Below are 27,118 nucleotides of genomic sequence, written 5' to 3'. Positions count from 1 at the left end.
TAGCTATCTATTTTATATATCACTCACTCACTCAGTCACTTCAGTCATATCCTACTCTTTACAACCCTATGGACTGTAGCCCACCAGGCTCCTCTCTCCATGGGATTCTCCAGGCAAGAATACTGGAGTGGGTTGCCATACCCTCCTCCAGGGTATCTTCCTGACCCCGGGATTGAACCTGAGTCTTCTTCGTCTCCTGCATTGCAGGGGAATTCTTTACTGCTGAGCCACCAGGGAAGCCCCATTTTATACACAGTAGCGTATTTATGTCAATCACAGTCTCCCAATTCATCCCACTCTGCTTTCCCCCCTTGGTGTCCATACATTTGTTCTCTGCGTCTGTGTCTCTATTTCTGCTTTGCATCTGTACCATTTTCCTAGATTCTACATATATGCATTAATATTCATATACAATATTTATTTTTCTCTTTCTGACTTCCTTCAGTCTGTATCACAGTCTGTAAAACATACAGATGGCCAAGAGGTAGGTGAAAAGATGCTCAACTTCACTAATTATTAGAGAAGTGCAAATTAAAACTACAGTGAGGTGTCACCTCGTACCAATCAGAATGACCATCATCAAGAAACCTATAAATAATAAATGCTGGAGAGAGTGTAGAGAAAAGGGAACCCTCTTACACAGTTGATAGGAATGTAAATTGATGCAGCTACTGTAGAGAACAGTATGGAGGTTCTAGTTGCTCTTTTAATCCACAATCCTCCTGCCCCTTCCTTCCCCGGGATCTCTTCCACTTCCCCACCTGACAAGTGCTGCTCCATCTTCAGGACTCTCCGCGCTCCCCCTGACAGACCTGGCCCGCCCTCCCTCCCTCCGTGTTTCCCAGACCTAAGCCTGCCTTATAGAAAGCAGCGATTTCTTTTGTAATTATTTGTTCACCTTTCTCCCTTACTGAACTTTGAACTCTTTAAGGGCAAGGATCAATAGCTCTAATCTTCTTGTTCCAGCTTATCTCTCTGTCACATCCCTAGCACAGCACCTAAGATGAATAAATACTTGTTGAGAGAATAAATAAATCGTTAGCGAGGTGAGAAGCTCCTGCTCTTTTCAGCACTGAGGGGGGAGAGGTCGCCAGACCATAAAGAGCTGTTTTCTAAACCCTGAGAGGGAAGGGAGGTGGGGCTATATCTTCTGTAAATAAAAAAGATGCTTTTTTATTTTATCTTAACTTTGTGGCTGACCCCAAACTGGAGTGAGAGCTGGTCTATCAGCACAGTCCAAAAGGCTCTGAGCCGGCAGAGGTGGACAAGAGGAGGCGTGAAGTGGATCCAGGATCACACACTGCAGCTGCCTGTGGGATCCCTTCCACACGCCCCTCTCTGCGGACCCAGCCTCACCCTCCAGGCGAAGCCGTGAAGCCCCCAGAGGCTTCAGGCCTGGCCTTGCCTCTTGGCCTTTGGTCCACGGGCATCCTCGCCACCTCACCTTGACCTCCCAGAGCCATCAGCCCTCACTCGTACCCATTCACCCGAGGTCATCACCATCAGAGAACTCCAGTCCCAGAATCTTCCTCCACTGTAGCTGGAGGAAAATCAGTCCCCCACGTTCCTGACAATAAGCCACGGTACTGCAGGACCCCAAGTGCCTTTTAAACCACCGAAAGTGTCAAATACTCCCAGCGGAACTATCCCATAATGTGTACTTAACTAAATTTCTAGTCTCTGAAAACTGATGATTTGTGTATAATATGTCATGGCACCAGCCCCAAATTTTCTTAACACAACCTTCCAAATTCTCTGCAAAATGCTCCCAAACTACCCTCTGGGCTTATCGCCTCTGTGTGTCCCCTGTCCCTCCTGCTCCCTCCTGCCAGGACCCCTCCATCCCTCAGGGAATCCGCTGATTATAAGTTCTTCTGGGACCTACGACCATATCAGTGCCGCGGGCTCTGAGAAGCCTCACCGTACCCAGCAGTCACCTTGGGCTCTTGGCTCCAAAAGAGCACAGAGCCTGGGAGAGAAAAGGCCATGAGCCCTTCTCCTCTACACCTTTTTGGACAACCCTCCACCCTGACTCCACCTCCTCTGCCTCTGGCTGGTGAAGGCCCTCTCTTCACCTCCTGGGTGGGAGGCAATCTAGGGGTCCCACAGGCAGATGGGTTCTAAGTGTGGTCTTGGTGGAGTTTCCCTCTCACCAACCCGATTGCAGTTCAGTCGCTCAGTCATGTCAGGCTCTTCACGACCCCATGGGCTGCAGCACACCAGGCTTCCCTGCCCTCCACCATCTCCCCAAGTTTGCTCAAACTCATGTCATTGAATCAGCAATGCCATCCAACCATCTCATCCTCTGTCGTCCCCCTTCTCCTCCTGCCCTCAGTCTTGCCCAGCATCAGGGTCTTTTCCAACAAGCAGTCCAGAGAGATTCAGTCCTCTCCCCTCTGTGGTTAAAACAATTCCTACAGATGATAAATCATAAAAGTAAGGCAGTAAAAGGGCATACACTGTCAGAGTCGGGCATGGACTAGGGTCCATGGAAAGTGGAAAAGTGGAAGAGGTGGAAAGTGTGGAAGGAATCCTTTGGCTCTTGGCGGGCTCTGCTGGGCCAAAGCACCCTCCGGCTAATGTCCCTCACGCATCAGGGCTCATCTTTCCGAGCATGGCTCAGACCCACCCAACTCGGGAGTGTGCAGGGCAGACATGGAGACAGGACTGAGACGAGCCCATTTGCTTCTGATTGGAAAAGGGTGGGGTGTCTTGTGCCTCACCATTCAGACATTCTCCGCTGTGCTATTTTTATCAACAGTAATCATTAAATTGGTGTCAGATGGGCTGGTCCAGTGCCTCACACCAGGGCTGGGTGACGGAACACCACGGGTTTTTTCTAGGCTAAAGGAGATGTGGCACGTGGTCCATATGAATACACCTCTCTCGTACCCCAAGCGAGCCCCTCTAGCCCGGGACCCGGTTCCCATGGCAATGAGAGCAAGGTTCTGCATCCCTCCTGGTTCATGCCTGACCTGATTCATTTAACAGACATATGTTGTATACCTTCTAAATGCCAGACATTGAACAAGACACTGGGGACTCACGAAACATATTATCTCTTCCTCCTGAGAGACGTGCTTTGCACGAGAAAGGCCTGGCACGTGGGGTGGCAGTGTCTGCTGGGCTGTGCAGGTCACAGACACGCTGCTAGAAACAGCAGAGGGAGGATTTGTTTAGTCTGGGGCTCACGGCAAGCTCCACGGAGGTGGCGGCACGCAGCCAGGGCTTCAAAGATAGAGTTAAGTGGATGAAAATACACCAAAGGGAACCACGGGCAGAAAGCGACTCCATAGATTCATCCAAAACCCAGCTGTGCAAGCAGCCCTCACCATGGGCCCCACACCTGCCCGGAGCCTCACCCTGAGAGGCTGCGAGGAAGAGGCCTCAGGGCAGGAATGCCCTCGCTCACTCCCAGGGTCCTGGCTGTTCTGACTCTGTTTTCAGAGTCTGGCCCCACCAAGCAGGGCCCAGCCACCCCACTCAGCTGGTAGTGGCTCCAGGGACCCAGGAGATTGAAGTTAGTTGTGAAGGAGGAACTTCCACCACCGTCCACCCGTGGGTCTTGTGATTGAGAACCTCACTCTGGAGTGAGAACTGGGGTCCCTCGCTAGACCCAGGAAACAAGAATGGGTTCTTCCATGGAGGCTCAGGGCAGAATTTTCTCGATTCTAAGTCTTTCAGTTGGGACCATACTTCTTTTAAATGGATGCCTGAAAATTCAGGGTGAAATTTAACAGAAAACCCAAATGGGGCAGAACGGGAGAATGGGGAGAAACATGGCCCCGAATGATGGCCAAAAGTGCTTTGGCAGATGTCCCCAGCCATCCAAGGCTTGGGGCTCTGGTTTTCATTTCCTCTGACCAGACATTCCAGACTCCGCCCCGCAAGAGTCACGAGGAGGCCCCGGCTCAGGCCCCGCAGGTCACAGCGGGTTCCCTGGAAGTGCCTCCTCCTTGAGTGGCAGTGGCCAGCTGGAAGGGCCTGGGGCCACCTCCTGGTCAGGAGCCTCTCTGCTGTGGGCCTCCAGAGCCAGGCTTGACTCTGAGGTCTGACTAAAGTGACAACGGAATTAATGGGACCGCCATCCCGTCACTGAGGCCATTTCCCTGTGTCTCCAAACAGGGATGAGAGAGGAAATGTCGTTAGGACGCCAGGAGGCTTTTGAGATTTTCAAGAGGGACCATGCTGACAGCGTTACCATCGAAGACAACAAACAGATTCTGAAGCAGAGGTAAGGCCGCCGCGGAGAGCAGCTGGTCCTCCAAGGCTTCGCCGGGCCAGCCTCCAGAAAACTTGCTGCTCTGCCCTCTCTCATCCGCCCAGTCCAGTTTCTGAGCGAAGGGCCCAGGGTGTGTGCAGCTTCACGGTGGTTGAGTTGTGTCCAGCCTAGTACCCTTCTCTTCCATGTGTTAAGCCTCATTATCCCAGTACAGCTGGGTCATCAGCAACGTCAGAACAGGGGCTGTATACAACAGCACTTTGCATACAGTCCTCTCATCTGACAGTAATTCCCAGCAGCCTGGGACTCTATCGCTATTTCACTGCTGCAAAGGCAAGGGGGGGGAAAAAGTGCTTACAGTCCAAATGGAGAAGGAAATGGTAACCCATTCCAGTATTGTTGCCTGGAAAATCCCATGGACAGTGGAGCCTGGTGGGCTATATAGTCCTTGGGGTCACAAAAGAGTCAGACATGACTTAGTGACTAAACAACACAGACCAAACGCCACATCTTAGAACTCCAGGCCCTCAGCGGCTCTGGAGAGCTGCCCAGTACTTCTTGGTCACAGGACGTGTATATACACGCATGTCCTGTGACCCAGACACCTCTCCCGGCCAGAAGGAGAGCAGGCAGCACCATTTGTTGACAGGTTGTCCAGCAAAGCCTGTGCTCTGGACCCTTTAGAAAAAGCCTAGAGGTGCATCATTTGTTGCAGCTAATGCCTGAATTCAGCACATGTCCTCAAGCTCCAAACAGAGTTTGCAAACAGAAAACACCACTGGACATGTGGGCCTAGAGTTTAAAAGAGAGGGTTCTAGACTGCAAACTCTCAGACGTCATGTGTGACTCTGCATCGCAGCACACAGAACATTTTCAAAAAGTATTTGTTGAATTAAAATGAGCTCCAGGTTTGAGAATCATATGTTTATAAATGCTTCAAGGAAGTATGAGAAGGGGACAAACTCTCTCAAGGAAACAGCCCAAAGTACAAGAGCCTGGAGGGTAGAAACTTAGGGGAAGCTTTCAAGAAAGAAGGGGAGGGAGCTGAGAAGAGAGGAGAACCACCAGGAAAGACCAGCCGGAAAGCCAAGAGGGGAAATGGCTCCCAGAAACAAGTTGTCAGTGGTGTCAGATGCTACAAAGAAATAGGCACAAGGGACTTCCCCAGTGGTCCAGTGGTTAAGACTCTGCTTTCCAATGCAGGGGGTGCAGGTTCAATCCCTAGTCAGGTAGCTAAGATCCCATATGCCGCAAGTGTTAGTCACTCAGTTCATATCCAACTCTTTGCAGCTCCATGGACTGTAGCCCGCCAGGCTGTCCATGGGATTTCCCAGCAAGAATACTGGGAGTGGGTTGCTGTTTCTTTCTCCAGGGTATCTTCCCAACCCAGGGATTGAACCCAGGTGTCCTGCGTTGCGGGCAGATTCTTTGCCATCTGAGCCACCAGGGAAGCCACAAGCTACAGCCAAAAACACTTTTTAATATAATTATATTTTAATTGAAGAGTAATTGCTTTACAGAGTTCTGTTGTTTTCTGCCAAACCTCAACCTGAATCAGCCATAGGTATACATATGCCCCCTCCCATCTCCCTCCCCATCCCACCCCTCTAGGTTGATACAAAGCCCCTCTTTGAGTTTCCTGGGCCACACAGCAAATTCACCTTGGCTATCTATTTTACATATGGTGATGGAAGTTTCCACGTGACTGTCTCCATACATCCCACCCTCTCTATCCCTCTTCTGTTCTCTATGTCTGTTTCTCCACTGCTGCCCTGCAAATGAATTCTTTGGTACCAAAAATTCGAAAAAGAGGTCAAATAAATAAAGCTTGTTTTCAAAAACTTAAAAAGTAATAAGCTGGAGGCAGCAGAAAGAAGTGCCCTGGGGGAGTCGGCAGCTGAAAGGGCCGGAACTGGGTTCAAGGAGGGAAGGAGCAGCTGAGAAGGACCTGAGCGAATGAGGGAGGGCCCGCAGCGTGCTCAGAGAGCTGAGAGGAAGGAGACTTCTGCGGAAGGGAAACAGGAAGTAGCCTGAGGAGGACAGAGGTTTGTTTCCGGCAGGAGGACTGGTGAAGCCTATATATAGGCAGCAGGCAGAGGCAAGCTATGGGGGGGAGCAAGGGGGGACAAACAGAGGGGGCGGGAAAGTGGGGAACAGAACAAGGGAAAGGCTGACCCGCAAGGCTCCAGGGAGCCGGGCAGTGGGGACCCTCAGAGGGAGGGGGGCCCGGAAGGAAGGCGGAATAGAGAAACACAGCAAGATGGACTGGCGCTGATGCATTTAGAAGCAGAGGGGGCGCCTTAAAGATGGCCTCCGTTTTGTCTGTGGAAAAAGAAGTTGAAGCAGGACAAGAGATTGAGGACGGTGGTGAAGGTTCAGTAGGTACCGCTGCCGCAGGCAACAGGAAAGAAGGCAGAGCCGGGAAAAGGAAAAGGGAAGGCCCGCAGCACTGACGGCCCAGCCCTGCCGTCAGCCGACGGCGTTTACCCTCGGGGGCGCGCATCCCAGATCACTGGAGGAGTCCAGTGAAGGCCCGAGCAGCCCTGCTGACCAAGGAGGGTCTCCACCCGCTGTGACCCAGCAGTTCCCCTTCTGGGTTTACAGCCAGCGTGTCTCAGTACCTGCAGGGATGAGTTTCAGAACCCCCCACAGATACCCAGGGCTTCCCCAGTGGCTCAGATGGTAAAGAATCTGCCTGCTTTGCAGGAGACCCAGGTTCGATCCCTGGGTGGGGAAGATCTCCTAGGGAAGGGAATGGCAAGCCACTTCAGTATTCTTGCCTGGAGAATCCCATGGACAGAGGAGCCTGGCGGGCTACAGTCTATGGGGTCACAAAGAGTCAAACATGACTGAGCGACTAAGCATGCATGCTCAGATACCAAAATTCACACGTGCTCAAGTCCCTTAGCTAAAATGAGTAGTGCAGTTGGCCCCCAAACCCACAAGTTCCACCCATGGATCCAGAGGGCTGACTGTAGCTCCCAAGAAGTTCTCCCAGCTTCAGAAGGGGCCATAGAGAGGATGTTCACAGCAGCTCTGCTGCTGTGAGGGCTGAGGAGGGCTGGAAACCCCGGGGGCATCCATCACTGGGGAAGTGGAGAGGTAGAAGGCTGGGGGTGCTCCGTGCTGGCCACTGTTGGGGAGTCGGGTGCGGCAGGCAGCGGTGGATTACTGAGCACATGCCAACAGGACAGCACTAAGATCACAGTCTCTATAAATTATAAATGAGTTCAGCTCAGTCGTGTCTGACTCTTTGCGACCCCATGAATCGCAGCACGCCAGGCCTCCCTGTCCATCACCAATTCCCAGAGTCCACTCAAACTCATGTCCATGGAGTCGGTGATGCCATCCAGCCATCTCATCCTCTGTCGTCCCTTTCTCCTCCTGCCCCCAGTCCCTCCCAGCATCAGGGTCTTTTCCAATGAGTCAACTGTTCGCATGAGGTGGCCAAAGTATTGGAGTTTCAGCTTCAGCATCAGTCCGTCCAATGAACACTCAGGACTGATCTCCTTTAGGTTGGACTGGTTGGATCTCCTTTCAGTCCAAGGGACTCTCAAGAGTCTTCTCCAACAGCACAGTTCAAAAGCATCAATTCTTCAGCACTCAGCTTTCTTCACAGTCCAACTCTCACGTCCATACATGACCACTGGAAAAACCATAGCCTTGACTAGATGGACCTTTGTTGGCAAAGTAATGTCTCTGCTTTTTAATATGCTATCTAGGTTGGTCATAACTTTCCTTCCAAGGAGTAAGCGTCTTTTAATTTCATGGCTACAATCACCATCCGCAGTGATTTGGGAGCCCAAAAAAATAGTCTGACACTGTTTCCACTGTTTCCCCATCTATTTGCCATGAAGTGATGGGACCAGATGCCATGATCTTAGTTTTCTGAATGTTGAGCTTTAAGCCAACTTTTTCCCTCTCCTCTTTCACTTTCATCAAGAGGCTTTTTAGTTCCTCTTCACCTTCTGCCATAAGGGTGGTGTCATCTGCATGTCTGAGGTTATTGATATTTCTCTGCACACAAAACAAACAAAAACAACAAAACAAAAGAGTATACTTCAGCCTATCTTACCGGTAAGGATGGCTCCCTCTGCAGAGAGCAGAACAGGAGCCCGACGTTGCGTGTGAGTGACAGATGGATAAAACAAGGAGTAGGGAGAAGGTGGGCTTTCCTGGCAGCTCAGATGGTAAAGAATCTGCCTGCAATGTGGGAGACCTGGGTTCCGTCTCTGGGTCAGAAAGATCCCCTGGAGAAGGGAATGGCTACCCACTCCAGTATTCTTGTCTGGAGAATCCCATGAACAGAGGAGCCTGGTGGGCTACAGTCCATGGGGTCACAAAGAGTCCGACACAACTGAGTAACTAGCACTCACACAGGGAGAAAACAGAGTGAGTCTAGTGAAAGTTGAGGACTCTGTTTCCAGGAAAATGGAATATGCCCACCTACACAGACTTGAGCCTGTGAATCCAGGGGGTTTCACACACCTTCCGAACCTCTCCCTGGGTCCAGGCCGTGTATTTTCAGCTGGACGTGTTGGAGCAGGACACCTTGTTTGTCTGGAGACACACACATCAGGCTGAAGGACAGCTGCCTCGTCCAGTGACTTCATTGGAGCTCTCAGCTATGTCCGCACCTGGGGCTTCAGGGCTCATACCAGTGACCTCGTAACCCTGGCTTCATGGTAAACTGACCCGTGGAGCTTGTACAAGCCGCCAGAGCCTGGGCCTGACTCCCCGGATGTTCTCACTGAATTAGGTAGAGCCCGAGCATCCATTTGTTTCAGGACTCCAACATGCCACCAGGTTTGAAAACCACTGGCCAGACAGAGAGCTTAGCTTGTCCAGAGACCTTGAGAAAGAACATAATATGTCATCTCTCTTGTTCTGGAATTGGTGTGGTTCCTGGATCAGGCTTGTACTCTTGAGCTTAGGTCTCTTTCCAGCGGGAGATGGGTTTGGGGGCTGTTGGCAAAGATGAGGATGTATGGATTTCCAGCACAGAGTTCACTGACTCTGGAACAGCAGAGTTCTGACAGCCACATGACAGATGTGCTTTTGGGCTCACACACATGGAAATCGCACAGGACAGGCTGGTTCGAATGGTGGTCCCATCTTCCTCAAGGCCCTAAAGCAAAGGAGTTAATGCAACTCACACAAAGCTCCCCTCTGAGAAGAGGTTTTCCCAGCAGTAAATCAGTCTTTTAAAATCAAATGAAAAGTCAGCGGACCAGCCCACATTTTTAAAATGTCTACATCTGCTCAGCGTTCCCAATTATTAAAGGAATATTTGGGACCAGGGAGTGTAAGCCAGGTCCTACTCTTTTCTCAGGATGGGAATCTTTGCAGTCACAGAGAGTATTCAATTAGCAGATATTACACTCTCATGACTCTTATGGCAGAGGACAAAGGGAGATGTTTTTATAGAAAACAAGTAACTACAACTAGTGCTCCCATAGCAGACATTGAAATCAAGTGTGAAAAACTTCCAGGCCTCCATCTCTTTAGGAAACGGTCTGCCATGACCCTGATCCCATCCACCCATCTGCTCTCAGTCCCTCTAGTGACCAAGAGCATCACATGGACCATCTGTTGGAGGAATGACGGGTCCTAGGAATACAGACATGCGCCAGAGGGGTGTTCCCCAGGGTGGTTAAATTGCTATTCCATGAGACTTCCCTGGCAGTCCAGTGGTTAAGACTCTGTGCTTCCAATGCAAGGGCCGAGGGTTCAATCCATGGTCAGGGAAGTAAGATCCCACATGCTGCCCAGCCCAGACAAAAACTTTTTTAAAAAAATTTTTTTAATTGCTGTTCCCTGAGTCTACTTCTAATAGACTTCCTCTTAGAAAGCCTTACCTTTCTGATTATCCTCAGCCAGCAGAACCCACGGGCCTGGGCTCTCCCATTTTGTCCAGTACTTCTCTTATCAAGTAACTCTGCCAGCCCATGGCTCTAGTGCTGCACCATGGTGCTGGAAAAGTTAAGAAAAGAAGGGCTTAGGACCACCACCACCCCCCATCCACACAAGCCTTGGTCCAGCTCAGCCCCGTTAGCCAATGGCAAGTAGCTTCTAAGCCCAAATACAGGGACTCTTGATGACTCAAATTCCCTCAGCTCGCCCAGAGTGCGGGAGTTGATGCGGAGCTGCAGGAGTGGCTCAGACATCAGCGTTGCTTAGTAGGAGGGATCTCTACCCCTTCTTGCCAGCACGTCTCAGCTCTGCCCCCAGCCCGGGGAAAGTTGTGCTGCCTGCCTGTGACAACAGAAACAAGATGTTGCCACATTAATAGGATATCTGCCCTCCAGTAAACTGGAGCACGTGAGCCAATTCTTAAGCTGGACTTTTCAATAGGAGACAATTCAGATAGAAGTGCAGTTGAAAATCACTACATTTTCCAGGCATGACTCATCCTCACAGTATATAATAGCATGAAGGGAGGCTGGAAGCCCCACGCTTGGCTAACTGCAGTGCCCAGGCACCACAGGGCTGACTTTGTTTTGTGACAGGTCCCTCATACAAACTGAATCCCCTGTCACAGGGTCCCATTCAGTAACAAAAGAGTAAATCAATGGGGAGGCCAGCCACAACTGGAAATGAAGGCGTTGATAATGTGAACGAAACCAAGAAAAGCACCCCGCCCCTGACTCAGTTGACTCCTTTAGATAGAGACTAGAACAACAATATCACACCAACAGGAAAACTGGACCAAGAGCATCGACAACTCTAACACCATCATCTGGAAATAAAGTCCACCCCAAACAGGAGTTCCCTGGTTTCCTATTAGACTTCCTATTAGACTTCCCTTAGACTATTAAAACTAATAAAGTTTTAGCCTTTATTATTTTTCCATTTGCTTTTTGTGTTTACACTTTGTCTCCTGAACTAGAATTATGAACTCTGAGAGCAAAGGTTAGATGAGAATCTTCTCAGCCTCCCCACAGTTTTTTTAAAACACGCTAGCCATAAAAATGGTACTCAAAAAGACTTTTTTTTTTTTTTGGCTTGAGAATGACAATTTGACATTGACTTTGAGAAACCTTAGCGGCCCAGAAAGCCACCTGAGAACTGCTTCCTAGAAGTAGTGAATCTAGCAGCAGCTTCCTGAGTCGCGGAGGAACCCCTTGGTGGGTGACAAGAGGGCAGTCATTTTGATGGGGAAAGGGGACGTGATAGAAAGGAATTTTAGTATTTTAAGAAGTGTAATAGAAATAAAAATCAAAAAAAAAAAAAGAAGTGTAATAGAAATGAAAGTTGGATCTTCATCACAATATAACAGAGGCAGCCAAGGTATCATATCAGGAATGAGTCAACAGGGAAAGGAAGGGCATAGACACAGACCCAGTCTTTCTGATGGGGAAGCGCATTCGGACGTTCACTCCATGAATAATCAACACATGATGTTAATCACCCTAGCCGAGAAGACAAAGACTGAAATGTGGGAAATAGCCCAAAGGCAGGCAGCATGAACGCAGGGAGCCGAGCAAGCTGCGGTGAAGTGGTATGGGGGAGAGAAGACAGCGGCCTCTCAGGGCGGGTGGCGCAGGGTGAAGCTCAGTGGGATGTCAGGGTAGGTACTGAGGACAGAGTGGGGGCAAGGCTCCAGGGCTGAGTGAAGGGGCTGGTGGAGAGAAGGGCAAAGGCTGGTGTGGTGTGCAGGTTAGTGGCATGAGCCCCTGAGAGAAAAGCAAGGAGGTCTTCAGGAAGGTCCTCAGCCCTGCTCTGGATCCCATGGGTTTTAGTTATCTGCAGGGCATCAAATAGACAGAAAATAAAGCAGGACTGAGATCTGGGAGGCGACTGAAGAGGTGGCCAATGAAGGCACTGGCCTGAGTGGAGTGCCTAGAGAGCGGGTGCTGTGAGGAGAGGGTCTAGGACTAAACCCTGACCACTGAAGAAAATGAAAGTGTTGGTCACTCAGTCGTGTCCAACTCCGCGACCCCATGGACTGTGGCCCACCAGACTCCTCTGTCCGTGGAATTCTCCAAGCAAGCATACTGGAGTGGGTAGCCATTCTCTTCTCCAGGGGATCTTCCCAACCCAAGGCTTGAACCCAGGTCTCCTTCATTGCTGGCAGATTCTTTACCACCTGAGCCACCAGGGAAGCCCAAATCCTGACCATTACCAGCATCTAAGGAACAGATTGCAGAAGAAAAGTCTGAAAAAGAGTCTGAGAAGCAAAAGTCAGGGAGAGAGGGGGAAAAAAACCAGGGAGATACATGATGTAACATGGAAGCCAATGGAAGAGAATTGTTTTCACTCTGCGGTTCTCTCAAGGTAGATGAATTCTCTCGTCTAGAACTCAGGCTGGGGCAGGAAGAAGGCAAGGGGGTGGCTCCGAGGGAGCCGGGCTGGGGGGTGTGGAGATGCAGGAGGAACAGAGCAGGAATGTAGAGCCACGTCTCACGTCTCATCGTCTCATCGCTGTTGACTCCCCTCCTTCTCCTTCAGGGCTGGGCTTCCTCAGGCAAGAGTCTGTCCTGACAGCCCAGGAACAGGAAAGCATGTGGGTGGGGTGGCCTGGGGTGGCGACAGCTGCCGAGCGAAGGGAAAACAGTCTCTCGGAGACGGTTCAGCCCTCAGCCCACACCTCTCCAGTGGGAAAGCCCTTTTTAGCTTGGCGCTGGGCTGCAGAGAGCCTGGAACTACAGCCCACGACTTCCCGGCCGTGTCTGCCAGCCCGGCGTGGGGCAGCTCTTTGAAGACAGTTGACCACAGCACTCAGCAGCTCCTCGCCACGGGCCCCACACCCCGACACGTGTGGGTGACCGCCAGGGAAGGGGGGTGCTCCCTTCCATGCCTGTGAGGGCTTCTCTGTGGAGATGGCCCTCTCTGCCCTCAGGATCTTCCCTTCTCCAGCTCTGCCCTGGTTTCCTCCAGCCCTGATATAAATCTCAGCAGCTTTGCAGCCTTGCTGCAAAGAAAGCCTCTTGTCGTTTCCTCATTCCCAAGAATCTCAAGCTTCCAGAAGTCTGTGGAACAGGCCGTCAGAGGCGTCATTCACTGGGCTGTGGAGGACTATCAAATGCCATGAAACCGCAGGTGTTGAGGATGGACATGGCACCCACCAACAGTCAGAGCCCCCCGCCCCCTCCACATAGCAGAGCTTAAGGGATGAAGATAGTCCTCATTTGAGTGGCCCAGACAAGGCCTCAGTCTACCTGCCCAGGGGCAGAGGCCAGAGTGAGCCCCCAGAGCCCAGCACAGTGACCCGCCCACGTTACGAATGTTTGCTGAGCTGAGTTCAGTCTGCATGGCATCCAGTGGGCTTGTACTCATCTCCAGAAGCTGACAAGCCTGAGCTGCAGAAGGGACATATGTTGTCTGGGATGAGCCTGAACACTGTTAATAAGGAGCCAGGCTGGGGAGTCCCAAGAAACCTAACGCTGGGAGAAAATTTAGTCCCCTCCCTGGAAACTTCTGTCCACAGTCTCCGGCCAAGCAGACACAGTCGGAAAATAGCAGTGACGTAATTCACGCCTCTTTCCCAGCCAGCCCAGGGCATCCTGGGCCCTCTGGACTTCACTTCTGGTCTTCCCGTACCTGGGAGCCCTCTTCTCCCCACATCCTCTAACAAAATCCCGCAGGACTGAAGTGCTTATGGATGAAGCAATAGCACATCTAGGATTTACTGGGATCCAAAAGATTTGTGGGTGGAGCAATAACATTTCCTAAGGGCCCACTGTGTGTAGGCCTAGACAGTATGGTTTTCGTATAGGTCATTTCTACACTTCTCCAGCATAAGACTGGGTTCTCAGGGGGCTTCTCAAGAATACCTGTTGGAAAATAGAGAGGAGTCATTAAGTAAATGTCAACACAGCATCTGGGGGACTAGTAGGCAGCCATCTAAAGATAGTGGAAAAGTTTCTAAGAACATAGGGAAGGACTTACAATGCTAAATGAAAAAAAAAAATCAAAGCAGTATATATATATATATATATATGTATATATATATATATATATATGATCTTAACTTTGTAACAACTGTCTAGAAAGAAGACTAGATCTCAGAATAGGTCTACTTCTGGGTAGGGAATATTGAGGGTTTTTTTTTTTTTTCTTGCTTTGATAGTTCCAAAATGTGGTTTAACATCACCTATAACAAAAGTAAACAAACTTTTTTCTGGAAAAAGCCAGATAGTAAATATTTTCAGCTCTTCAGGCACCATAGTCTCCGTCACAGCCGCTTGACTGCCTTTGCAGTGTGAGAACAGCCTTAGACAGTAAACCCAGGAATCCATGTGGCTGCGTCCCATACAACTTGATTTATAGAAACTGATGACGGCGTGAATCTGCCTCATGACCAGCCATGTTTTACCAGTCAGAAAAAAAAAATTATCAGGAAAAAAAAAGTTCTTTAAGTATGCTTTGACTCTAAGATCTTGGTACTATGATTAATAGAACACCATACGTAAGGCATATAGCCCTGCCTTACTCTGGTTTCCTTGTATCATAAAACATTAGAAATCAAAAGCTGTAAATTAGAGATTATGAGAAGGAAGTTCTACACTGAAGAGAGGAGTAAAAATTCATGACACCAGTAATTAATACAAATTTTATCTCTGCTCTTAAGCCAAATATATTTCATTCATTTAAATTGTCTTTTTATGTCCCTTTCCATTAAGTTTTATAACAGAGACCTCTCGGAAATCTCTTATTTTTAAAACATAATTTAGGATGAACAGAAAAGGTTAAACTCTCACTTCTTTTTTTTTCCCCCCCTCCAGATTTTCTGAAGCGAAGGCCCTGGGAGAAAGCATAAATGAAGCAAGAAGTAAAATTGGTAAGCAGATGACACTCTGTGAGCCTCTTTCACAGGCCATTTTCCTGGTGAAAATCAGGTCATGATGTGCTTCCAAACAGCCATGAGGACCAGTTTCAGGAGGTCCCTGCCAAGGAGGCTGCTTTGAGAGCACCTCTCCTTGGGAGTTTGTCATCTCTCGCACCATCCATCAGGGAAATCACTTTCTTTTGTCCAGAACTTGAATTGTTCATCCTCATACAGGCCTGAGTTTGAACATCCCAATGAGCAAGTTTTGTTTGTCCCTGGTGTTTTCCAGCAATAGCTCAACTGGTCATAACTGTACTGTTGCAGCGACATTTCACATTTTTAAGGCCTGTGGAACACTTTCACACCTCCCAGAGCTTATACTTATCGTTTTTGGCCCAGGTGTGCGTTTTTCAGCACCATTTCATCTCCTTCCGTAACTAGGAGAATGAGAGGCAAAAATGAGTCACTCTGCCCTCCCAGGACCTGGGCTGCCCAACAGGGCACCCCAACTGAGGTGAGCATCCCTGGAAAAGTGAGGTTAAGGCAAGAGGCAAATTCAGTAATACTGTGCCTCAGATCTTTGTCAAAGTGAGAGGAAGACGCTTCTTTCACCTGAAGCTAGAAGACACACCAAGACCCATCTCCCAGTCTGGACAGCGTCACCAAGGGGGTCCCTTGTGGCTTCGTCTCTGTGCTAGCTAAGACAGGAGTTACCTTTTACAGCTGACTCCCGTGTCCCCCTCGTCCCAGCCTCTCTTCTCTCACACGTGAGGACAGGGCCGAGGGCCACTATGAACATCGCTTTTGGCTTTTCCTACAAAATATGGCAACTCACAATAGCCTGGGGTCATTTCAGTTAGGGAACCGGGTAGCCCTGCATTCTCTGCTGCTGCTATTGCTGCTGCTAAGTCGCTTCAGTCGTGTCCAACTCTGTGCGACCCCATAGACGGCAGCCCACCAGACTCCTCTGTCCCTGGGATTCTCCAGGCAAGAGTACTGGAGTGGGTTGCCATTTCCTTCTCCAAAGCATGAAAGTGAAAAGGGAGAGTGAAGTCGCTTCAGTCGTGTCCGACTCTGTGCGACTCCATGGGCTGTAGCCTACCAGGCTCCTCCGTCCATGGGATTTTCCAGGCAAGAGTACTGGAATGGGGTGCCATTGCCTTCTCCACCTGCATTCTCTACTGTGGCCTGAACAAAGAACTGAGGCCAACAAGCCCCGAGCCATGCCCTGCACCAGGACAAGAATCTCTAGGGTCTCAGAGGTTCTTGACTTAAGGTCCAGCAACTTGGATGGAGGGAAAATGCACCTTTATTTTCACTAACCTCTAGCTGCAGTTTAGCGCTCCGTCTAATGATGAATGTCGGCAGCAGACCACAGTAGAAATAGCAGCACCTGTCACCGTGGAAATTACCGACATTTTCATTTCACAGCACAGTTGGCAGACATTGTAAAATATCTCTTATACTCATCAGTGCTTCAAAATTACAGTAGTTATTAGACTCACCAGTAGACCTTGTCATTTAATGCACTTATATAAAAGCACATATAGCTATTTCTATACCACAAAACTTTTTAAAATCTTGGTAACTATTTCAATGTAATTGGTCTCTCCTAAAATCCTATGTAAAACTCCTTTCTTGGCCTGAATTCTCAAAACCCCTAAAACCATATTGGAAAAAAAAAAAACAAAACAGGGTCAGGAGCACTTTTCTAGAGATAACATTCATAGTTTATCTGACTCTCATAGAGATCGGTGACCCAAACCATTGATGAGGGAAGGGGAAACGGGCCTGAGTGGATTCAGAGCCGGCTTGTCAGAGTCATCGGACTCATAGGACCTGATGGTCTGTTTTCATTCCTGGAGAGACAAGAGGGGAGGACACTGTATGAATCATTTCTCCCCAAAAAGTGACATAAAGTTTTGCCTTTGGAAAACATCTAACTCTCTAAACCAAATTAAAGCTGTTCCAACACTAATGAAATATACAAACGGTGGAAGGCACCAATGGCCCATTCTGATCTACTTAGTGTTTCACTCTGAGTACAGTGAGTTGTTGTCACAAGTAATTCTAAATTTGCCATAATTTTGATGCAACAACACACATTGATGGGTCCAATATGCCATATTTCTTGAGATTAGGCAAATCAGAGGCTGCCCCACAGCTGCCCAGGCCAGGGAACTGAAGGCTGTAGTTGGTATTCCAGAGAATATGTCTGTAGTTTACACACAAAAGGTCCAGATGTACTAGAGAAAGCCCTGGGCAAATAAACCTTTGTGCTTTCTGGATAATAATAAGCAGAGTTCATAGCAATGTTAAAACTCAAACATTTATTGCTAATGAGAAAGTGGCTGGTAATTCAGTGGTGCTAATAAAACCAATGTCACTCTTAAGTCATTTTATGCAAATAATAGCCTTAAAACCCACCTCCTGGCCACCCATCTTTCAGATGTGCTCTTGATCCAAGGAGGGGCCAAGGCGAGTGGATCGTTGAGAATCAGCCCCCTTACACAACAAGCCCCTGACAGTGCTTGACGACAGCGAGTAGCCCCCCCACCACCACCACCACCGCATCTCAGACACAGGGTTAAGACTAAAGAAGTACAAGGTGGAACTTGTACACATATTTAAAATTTCCAAGGCAACCTTGAAGGAAACTGGTTTCAAGAGATTTACAGTGTTCCTGAGTGCATTTTTCCTAGGGAAAAATTAAATCAAGTGGAATTTTCATCCTCCTACAAGTCCTTTAGTGAATCGAAGAGCCCGGAGGTGGGGGCGTGGCACGGATGTGCCATGACGTGCGTGGGGTGATGACTCAGCTCTGCTCCCAGGCTGAGCCACATCCTCCCTCCAGACCTTTGGGCTGGAGTGAGAAGCTAGGGTCGCACGTGCAACTGGCCTGCCGAGGGGAAAGGGAAGCTCTGTCTGTGATCTACACACCAGCTAGCCACACGCTTCGATTGCGGGTTGCCACTGTCTTCTCGGGCAATTTGGTTTTTCTCTGATGTTGTGATCTAGAGCTGCCACTTGAATTTCATTGTTTTTTTTTTTAAAGAAATATATTATTTATTTTTAAATTTTTGGCTGCACCGGGTCTTCGTTGCCACACATGGGCTATTTCGAGTTGTGGCAAGTGGGGGCTACTCTCTAGTCGTGGTGCTCAGGCTTCTCCTTTCGGCGGCTTCTCCTGTTGCAAAGCATGGGCTCTAGAGCGCCCGGGCTTCAGTAGCTGCAGCTCCCGGGTTTAGTTGCTCTGCAGCATGTGGGATCTTAGTTCTTGGACCAAGGATCAAATGTGTGGCCCCTGCATTGGCAGGCAGATTCTCAACCACTAGGCAACCAGGAAAGTCCCTGAATTTCATTCTTAAAAATCCCTAGAGGTTATTAGTTCAGGAGTGACCATATAATATGTAATTTTTACATGGCATAATCGTTCAACCAAAATTTCCATATTATTTTCTTTTCTTATAACAAGCCAACCCAAACTGGGTAGATTAAACTCTTGCTGCAAACTCCTTTTTTGTCCTTCTCTGTACAGCATTTACATCAGTCCTGATGTTGAAACAAGTTGAAGTCAGAAATGGAAGAAATAACTAATTTCTTCAGGATCTTCTCCCCAAATAAGGAAGTCTTTGTTTTTGAAAGAAGAGCTATTTTCATTGCATTTGCCTGCCCCATACACAACAGCATTTAAGCCACTTTCCATCATAGGTTCCATCACACGTTCGTATACACACTGCCTCCATTCATCATATCTCTAAAAATGCCATTAAACCACAGGGAAAGAAAGAGATGGCTTCCAAAGCAGAGGCACAATCCAAGCCATTTTTCACTTATTAGAATCCTGGCGTGGGCTTCTCTACCTCTGGCAGCATTGTCTTTGGCATCAGAGAACAATGAGTGGCTGTTCCTTGGCATGAGGCCCACGCTTACCCAGTCTGGGAACCAGCAGCTTCAGAGGCAGGTGAAATAGCCTGACTGATGCATCTTGGCACCTGTTCACCCTCCACAGACCCCTCCAGGCCTAACTGAAAACACCCATCAGAGAATGTAGCACAGAAGGGTTTCCTCCAGGGAGCCAATCAGTGATCACTTCAGAAATCACAGGAAATGTAACAGTAAGCAGGGAAGAAGAAAACCCAAATGCTAGAAAAGCTGACAGAACATTCTGGAAGTTTTCCCTCTCCTGCTTCACCTTCGAACAGGGACCGCTAGCCCACCATTTGAACAGCACCCTTTAAAAAAGTGTTTCTCCTGCACATCTGGGGCTTGGGAAGATCATTGCTCAGATCTGGGTCTCCCATCAGCAGAGCACGTGGGACCATTTTTCCATTGTGCATCTTCTGTACTTTCATCTTCTTCTGAGGTTTACTTCTGGACCTGCCCTTGCATGTTGGCTTCTAGTATCTCACCCTACATCCAGATTGTCTTGGGAGGCTATGAAGACCTCAGTCAAGTCTGTTCTCTTGTTGCTATCTGTCACCAGCTCCAAATAACAGCCACACTCACTGCAGCTTCACTGAGCACTGACTCTGGGCCGTGCCAAGAACTCAGCAAGTGCGTTATCTCATTTAATCTCCACAAAGAAGAACCACAGTCTATACATGTGTCATAGATTCTAAAAATACACAATTTTTACAGTCTTAACACCTCTGAAATCAGGAAACATTTAACAATCCATTGGCTGTCTTTTCATTTTAAAAAACCTCTTTAATGAGACCAGATCTTACAATTGATGTAGCCTAGATTCTCTGAAATATCCTATGATCATTATTTTGCAGATTTTTTTAAAAATGGAATTTCAGGGAGGTGGCCTGCTAAGTGGCCAGCCTGGGATCAAAGTCCATTTCTGTCCAACTCCAAGACTTTTAAATACAGTGTATTATCTCCATAAATTCAGATTTACCTGCCTCTGAAATTTTCTTTTCTGAGTTTAATATTTCACTAAGCTGTTACTCAGTTTTCCTGAATCTCTGCCCTTCATCTGATGTGCCCAACAAAAATCTCATACTAGACCCTAGCTCCTGCATATGGAGCCCAAGAAGTTGAAAAGGGTCTCTGCAACATGGTTAATGATTGGTCTTTCACCCAGTGGGGCTCAGTTGCAAGGGTGAGTGGGTTTGACACCCAGCCTGCCCTCACTCTCCACCCCATGTTCACTGGCCCATGGTTGCGCTTACACTTACAGAGGGGTGCCTTTTTCTAGTTTGCGGAAAGGTGTGCGGCAGACCTGCAGCAGCCCTGGAAGGTTCAGTGTCCCACATGGGTCTCAACTCTCGTTTCCAGCAGTTTGTAAAATAAAATAGAGGGGTCGTATGTTCAGGCTCTATACCATTCCAACTGAGTGCACTTACTGATGCTTCAGAAAACATGAGAGATTTCAAATCATAAACTTAGATGAGGTTTAGTAGAAATGGGTGTAATGAAGTACTTATGCTTAAGTACCAAAACAAGCACCAATCAACTGGACCAGAGAAAGCCTGGTTAAGGGCAGCAAAGAAATCATCAAGGACCACAAAATAAAAATACGTCACCATAATGTGAAAAAATGCATGTTCTCAAAATTAAGAAATGCAAAAAGTCAAGGTGACACCCTTTCACTCTGCCCAGAATTTCCATGTGTGTACGCTGCATTTCCTGGGAATTCTGCCTCTCTGTGGGAAAAGAGATGGTTCAGAGAAAAACAGTAAAGTCATGATGAAAATGTTACAAGGGGGATTTTTTGCTTTATTAAGTAATTCATCACATGAATTTTAAATAATAAGCTCTGCACATTAGCTTGATTTTTTTAATTACTGTTATCAAACAAATTTAATTAATTTGTGTTCAATTTGTATTGGCCAGGGTGTTTGGCTATAAGCATGAGAGGAATTTTATTGTCTCGTGAAAGCAGGAAATCCAAGGAATGCATTTGGCTTCACGTGCACCCTCCTCCCCATCCTCCTCCCCCTCCTCCCTCTCCCTTGCCCCCTCTCCCTCCCTCTCCTCTCCTCTCCCCTCCTCCCAACTCGACTGGGTTCTCTGGGAGTCTCCCAATTTAGTGGGAAGGTGCTTCTCAAAGGTCTAAGCTGACGTGGACTACAGCAGGGGTCATACAACATGATCCCTGGGACAATACAGCATGAGGTGAATGGTGGGCGTGCGTTCAAAGTTCCTTCTATATTTATGGCCACTCCCCATCCCTCACATTACTGCGTGAGCCCTGCCTCCTGTCAGATCAGCAGTGGCATTAGATTCTCTAGGAGCACAAACCTTCTGTGAACTGCACACGAGAGGGATGTAGGTTGAGGGCTTCTTATAAGAATCATCCTGAAACTGCCCCCACCCCTACGCTGTCTGTAGAAAAATTCTCTTCAACAAGACCAGTCCCTGGTGCCAAAAAGGCTAGGGACCTCTGGTTGATAGAATTCTTAATCCCAGTAAACAGGGTCTTTTCCAACAATGTTGGCAAAAACCCCTAAAGGGGGAATGACTGGCCTGGCTTAGGTCATGCGTCCATTTCTGAAGGAGATCCTGCATCCAGGAGTGGAACATTCTGATTCACTGGTACTACATCCTATGTCCCCTCCTCAGGACTCAGCCTACCTGCGCCATAGAAGCTGAATATGGCTTTTAGGGAACTGAAGAAGTCTGTCTCCAAAGGAAGAAATGCTGGGCCGACAGCAATCATATTCACTACAAACCTCTAAGATATTGATCTGCGGCTTGAAACAGGATACATCTGTAAAGGAATGGATAGTAGTTCCTAGGAGGGACCAAAAGCACTTAGAGTTATTTTTCCTGGGAAAAAAAGGAAGCTGGAATGAGGAATTTAAAAACTGGCTCTAAGTACCGGTGCCTCTGCTGTAATGGGATAAATGCAGCTACACACTAAAAAATAGCAGGGATTGTAGGAAGATTAAGACTGGAAAGACTTCTCAAAACGCATACGATTTTATAACTAGTACTCTAATTCAACCAATTACAATCCTAATAAAAAATGATGATATAAATAAAAAGACACGTTAAATTCCTAATGCATAAGGAAACACTATGCAAAACATCCATTTTTCTCCCAAAATGAGGCTATCATGATAGAAGAGTGCATAGGAAGGGCTGAGGGCTGAGCTGTGGAGACGTGAACAACACATGCAAAGACAGAAGGGCCCCACAACAAGAAAGAAGCACTTCCTTCTAAGAAAGAGCACTGGCCATACTGGACCCAGAGGAGGCATGTGGGGAGACGGGCTGGGTTCAGTCCTGACTGTCCCTGCTGCCCCCTGGGCTCAGCTCTGCTAGCTTCCTTTGTATTTAACAACCTTTTCTTGAACTTTCTAGAAAAAAAGTCCTATGTCAACAAATGAACCTGTTGTATGACACTGACTCCAGCTCCATCTAACCAATCCCGTGTGAGTGGTTCCCGTTAAACATAATTGCATGAGGGCTCACTGCGTATTACGTGATGTTGTGCAGAGGGATCAGTAAACTGTAGTTCATCTTTAAAGAGACTCAAAAAGGAATTAATGATTTTCAGTTGTATTGAACCTATAGCTGATCATGTGAAACAGACATCTTGTCAGAAAAGGTGATTAACAGAATATAGATTCTCGGAATCGTTAAAAGCAGGATAGATTGGCACCTTCTGAGATGACTCGGTGTATCTAGAGATGAAAAGAGCAGAGGGAAGATTGCTTAAAGTCCTTCCTTTAACAATTTAGAATGTTGAAATTCCAAGACGTGCAGTTACCAGAGTGACAGCTCATAACCAGTATGACTGATATCTTCATAGACTTGATTGAATGTTTGCTGTCTTAGTTTGGAGATCAGACAACAACAGCAAAATGATTTGAGCAAGCTGGAGGACTGTGGAGTGTATTAACTGACAAGAGGTAGCACTAATAATTGTCACATATAAAAAAAAAAGCAGTAATTAGGTTGGAATGTCAGCCAAAAAAAAAAAAAAGATGGATGGCTGCCTTCCAACAATCCTGACAGAGTGGTCCTACCTTAGTGAATGAAACAAGGTCCAGGATCTGACCCATGCAGGGTGAACTCAGGATGGCTGTCCCCTGTCAATCATATTCACTATAACCTAGAGAGGCAGTCTATTAATTTACCATGGGGGATGTTCTTTTATAGACAGGAACTCTTAAACTGCCTCTATCCAAGGCCTCTTCTCCCAGGAACAAAATAGATTCATTACTGGAAGGTGAGTAAATAAGCATCCCCAAGCACAGAGGGAGTCAAAGCAAAGAGAAGTGCTTTGAGAGCAAGGTTCTCACAGTCACGGTGAAGCCCTGCCAGGCGTCCAGTGCCCACGGGAGTGAATATACCCACAGAGATTCCAGGCAGCCTCCAACCCGGCCACCTCTCTTCTGGGCACAATACACTCTTCTCCAGAAAAGACAGAATACCATATGCTAGGTTTCTACTTACTAAACTATAATTATACACCACCACCACCCCCCACCACCACCCCTGCCTCTCAAAGATGAAGGTCAAGTCACTTTGTTTCAGATCATAGGAATAATCAGTTTCAGTTTGGCTCCCTTGGTTTTCAGAAATAGGTGAGCTAACTCAGGCCTAGGATGCATGTGTGGTAATGACAAGAATCTCCCTGGAAGTTTGGGGTGGTTGTGTACACACTGCTATATTTAAAGTAGATAACCAACAAGGACCTACTGTATGGCACAGACCCCATAGACTGCAGCATGCCAGGCTTCCCTGTTCTTCACCATCTCTTGGAGCTTGCTCAAACTCATGTCCATTGAGTTGGTATGCTATCCAACCATCTCATTCTCTGTTGTCGCCTTCTTCTCCTGCCTTCAATCTTTTCCAGCATCAGAGTCTTTCCCAATGAGTCAGTTCTTCGCATCAGGTAGCCAGAGTATTGGAATTTCAGCTTCAGCATCAGTCCTTCCAATGAATATTCAGGCTTGATTTCCTGTAGGATTGACTGTTTTGATCTCCTTGCAGTCCAAGAGACTCTCAAGAGTCTTCTCCAGCACCACAGTTTGAAAGATAAACGCCAGTACAAAATAAAAAGGTTTTTAAAGAAGAATTAGAAAACAACAGTTTCTCTGCACTCTTAAGTTATAATTTCAAAGTCGAGCTACATTATTTTCTTTTCTCAAAATATCCTGTGTATCCATGCTGTGCTGTCCAACACTTTGTGACCCCAAGGACTGAAGCCCACCAGGCTCCTCTGTCGATGGGGATTCTCCAGGCAAGAATACTGGAGTGGGGTGCCGTGCCCTCCTCCAGGGGATCTTCCCAACCCAGGGATCGAACCCAGGTCTCCTGCATTGCAGGCAGATTCTTTACCAGCTGAGCTACAAAGGAAGTCCCCTATGTATTCAAATGTAAATACTGCAAATAGCCACAGATAAAAAAAAATGACTTGGATTGTTCATCTTTGAAGACTGTCACTCTGGTATTGTCTAAGTAGGTGCTTTCAAAGCCTCCTGTCAATGATCTGCTCCCTCTGATAGCTCCCATTATAATACACCCCAGCGCATGCTCCCCACCCTCAGCCATAGACCTGCTCAGTGCAGTGGCTTCCTCTTGGATTTACCTACTGACCGACTCTTTGCATGACAGTGAACTTCTCTTTCAGATACATAAACCAATTCAAAGTCAAAAAATAGTAAGATTGCAAGGAGAAATATCAATAACCTCAGATATGCAGATGACGCCACCGTTATGGCAGAAAGCAAAGAGCATCTAAAGAGCCTCTTGATGAAAGTGAAAGAGGAGAGTGAAAAAGCTGACTTAAAACTCAACATTCAAAATATGAAGATCATAAAAAAAAAAAAAAGATCATGGCATCCGGTCCCATCACTTCATGGCAAACAGAAGGGGAAAAAGTGGAAGCAGTGACAGATTTTATTTTCTTGGGCTCCAAAATCACTGCAGATGGTGACTGCAGCCATGAAATTAAAAGACACTTGCTCCTTGGAAGAAAGCTATGACCAACCTAGACAGCATATTAAAAAGCAGAGACGTTATTTTGCCACCAGAGTTCCATCTAGTCAAAGCTATGGCTTTTCCAGTAGTCATGAATGGATGTGAGAGTTGGACCATAAAGAAAGCTGAACACTGAAGAATTGATGCTTTTGAACTGTGGTGTTGGAGAAGACTCTTGAGAATCCCTTGGACTGCAAGGAAATCAGACCAGTCACTCCTAAAGGAAATCAACCCTGAGTATTCATTGGAAGGACTGATCCTGAAGCTGAAGCTCCAATACTTTGGCCACCTGATGCGAAGAACTGACTCATTGGAAAAGACCCTGATGCTGGGAAAGATTGAGGGCAGGAGGAGAAGGGGACGACAGAGGATGAGATAGTTGGATGGCATCACCAGCTCGATGGACATGAGTTTGAACAAGCTCCAGGAGCTGGTGATAGAGAGGGAAGCCTGGCGTGCTACAGTCCATGGGGTAGCAAAAGGTCAGACACGACTGAGTGACTCAGCTGAACTGAACTGAACTGAGATACAGCAATGAGATCTGAGAGCCCAGCAAGCTGAATCAGGGGCCAGAGCCAGGTCCTGGGGTGGGAGTGGGGCGGGGCTGGGTGGGAATGATATCAGGAGTCCGTGCAGCTCCAGAGCCCAGCACACTGCCGGTGCCTCCCCCAGGGCCTCTTGCTACCTCTGTGCACATCTGCTCTTGCAACCTGTTGACCCTGCTGACCATGGGTCATGCTCGCTGGTGGTTTTGGTCTGCTCTGGCCCCAGCTGTACCTGAAAGCATCCTTAAATCTGTCCCCAAGGTAACAAGCTAAAATTTTGCTGGTTTCTTAGCTCAAAGGGCTTCTCTGGTGGTTCAGATGGCAGCAAATCCGCCTGCAATGTGGGAGACCTGGGTTCGATCCCTGGGTTGGGAAGATCCCTGGAGAAGGAAACGGCAACCCACTCCAGTATTCTTACCTGGAGAATTCCATGAACAGAGGAGCCTGGCAGACTACAGGGAGAATTCCGTGGACAGAGGAACCTGACCAGCTATAGTCCACAGGGTCGCAAACCGTTGCAGAGTCGGACACTACTGGGCAACTAACTCTAGCTCAAAGTTATGAGAAAGAGAACTTGACTGGCCCAGTTTATCTTTTCCAGGCCTTCAGGACAGCCACTGCTGGCAAGCTTAAGAATGTGTTGTCTTTGGATCAGAAATGCATGTCTGGTTGAGGCAGATGTTACCAGGGAGGAAGAGAGGTCTTGTATTTCAGAAAGTGTCCACCTAGGCAAAAGAAGGTGTGATGGGGAGGTTTCCGTTTTATAAACAGAATGTGTAGAGCAGGCACAATGATTGACATCTCATGTCCTCTTGGCTTTATCTCACAGGTGTGAAGGTTTTGCCAGTTGAACACTTATATTCAGTTCACTTCAGTCACCCAATCGTGTCCGACTATTTGTGACCCCATGGACTGCAGCACGCCAGGCTTCAACACTTATAAGGCAACATTAATTCTTTTATTTCTAGTTTCCCCAGGAAGCGCTTTGCCCTTGTCCCTTCATTTTATCCACAGTAATAGTGACCAATCTTTGTAAAGTACATTATAATATGTAGGGATTTTATTTATTTTCATCTAGTTAAATTCATTGGTCTTTTCTTTTACAACTTCCTCCAGTGCTTTTATACTTAGGCAGGGTCATTGTAATAGTAATAATGATGGATTGTTCATTGCCTGATATTTGTTTAATGCTTTCCTAAATTTTCTTCTAGTTTTTCTTATTGTTCTATTTTTCACACGCAACTCATTTGGAATTTATTGTGAAATGTGGTATAAGCTGAGGCTGTAAGTTGAATCTTTTTCAAAGAGTCAATTTTCCCAACACCTATTTCATTTAATGAAATGCTTTAAAATAAAATTTCTTCTCCTCGTGGCAGAGTCATTTCAGATTTTCAGAAGGCGGCTGATGCATTCTAATCTCATCATAGCAGTAATGTGCATTCTTCACATGATCACTTTCATACAAGTATCTCAGAAATAACTTTGCCAGCAGATACTATTATCTAGATATCAGAATAACCCTGCAGAAAAGTGCCAACTTCTTTTTAAATTAATTTTTATTGGAGTGTAGTTGATTTGCAATGTTGTCTTAGTTTCTGTAGAGCAAAGTGAATCAGTTATGCATATCCTTATATC

At 47.4% G+C, this 27,118-nt stretch overlaps 1 protein-coding gene across 1 annotated transcript in view; it reads left to right on the top strand.

The window, feature by feature from the left end:
* KIF6 (kinesin family member 6) overlaps window positions 1-27,118 on the top strand; it is a 393,563-nt gene that overhangs the window by 303,738 nt on the left and 62,707 nt on the right. The window contains exons 14-15 of the mRNA XM_043907375.1: window positions 4,126-4,234; window positions 14,950-15,005. Of these exons, the coding sequence (XP_043763310.1) occupies window positions 4,126-4,234; window positions 14,950-15,005 (165 nt within the window). The remainder of the gene's footprint in view (window positions 1-4,125; window positions 4,235-14,949; window positions 15,006-27,118) is intronic.

The sequence above is a fragment of the Cervus elaphus genome, chromosome 7 (genome assembly GCF_910594005.1).
Source record: "Cervus elaphus chromosome 7, mCerEla1.1, whole genome shotgun sequence".
In the NCBI taxonomy this organism is placed as follows: Eukaryota; Metazoa; Chordata; class Mammalia; order Artiodactyla; family Cervidae; genus Cervus; species Cervus elaphus.
This window is presented reverse-complemented; position numbering and strand designations above follow the sequence as displayed.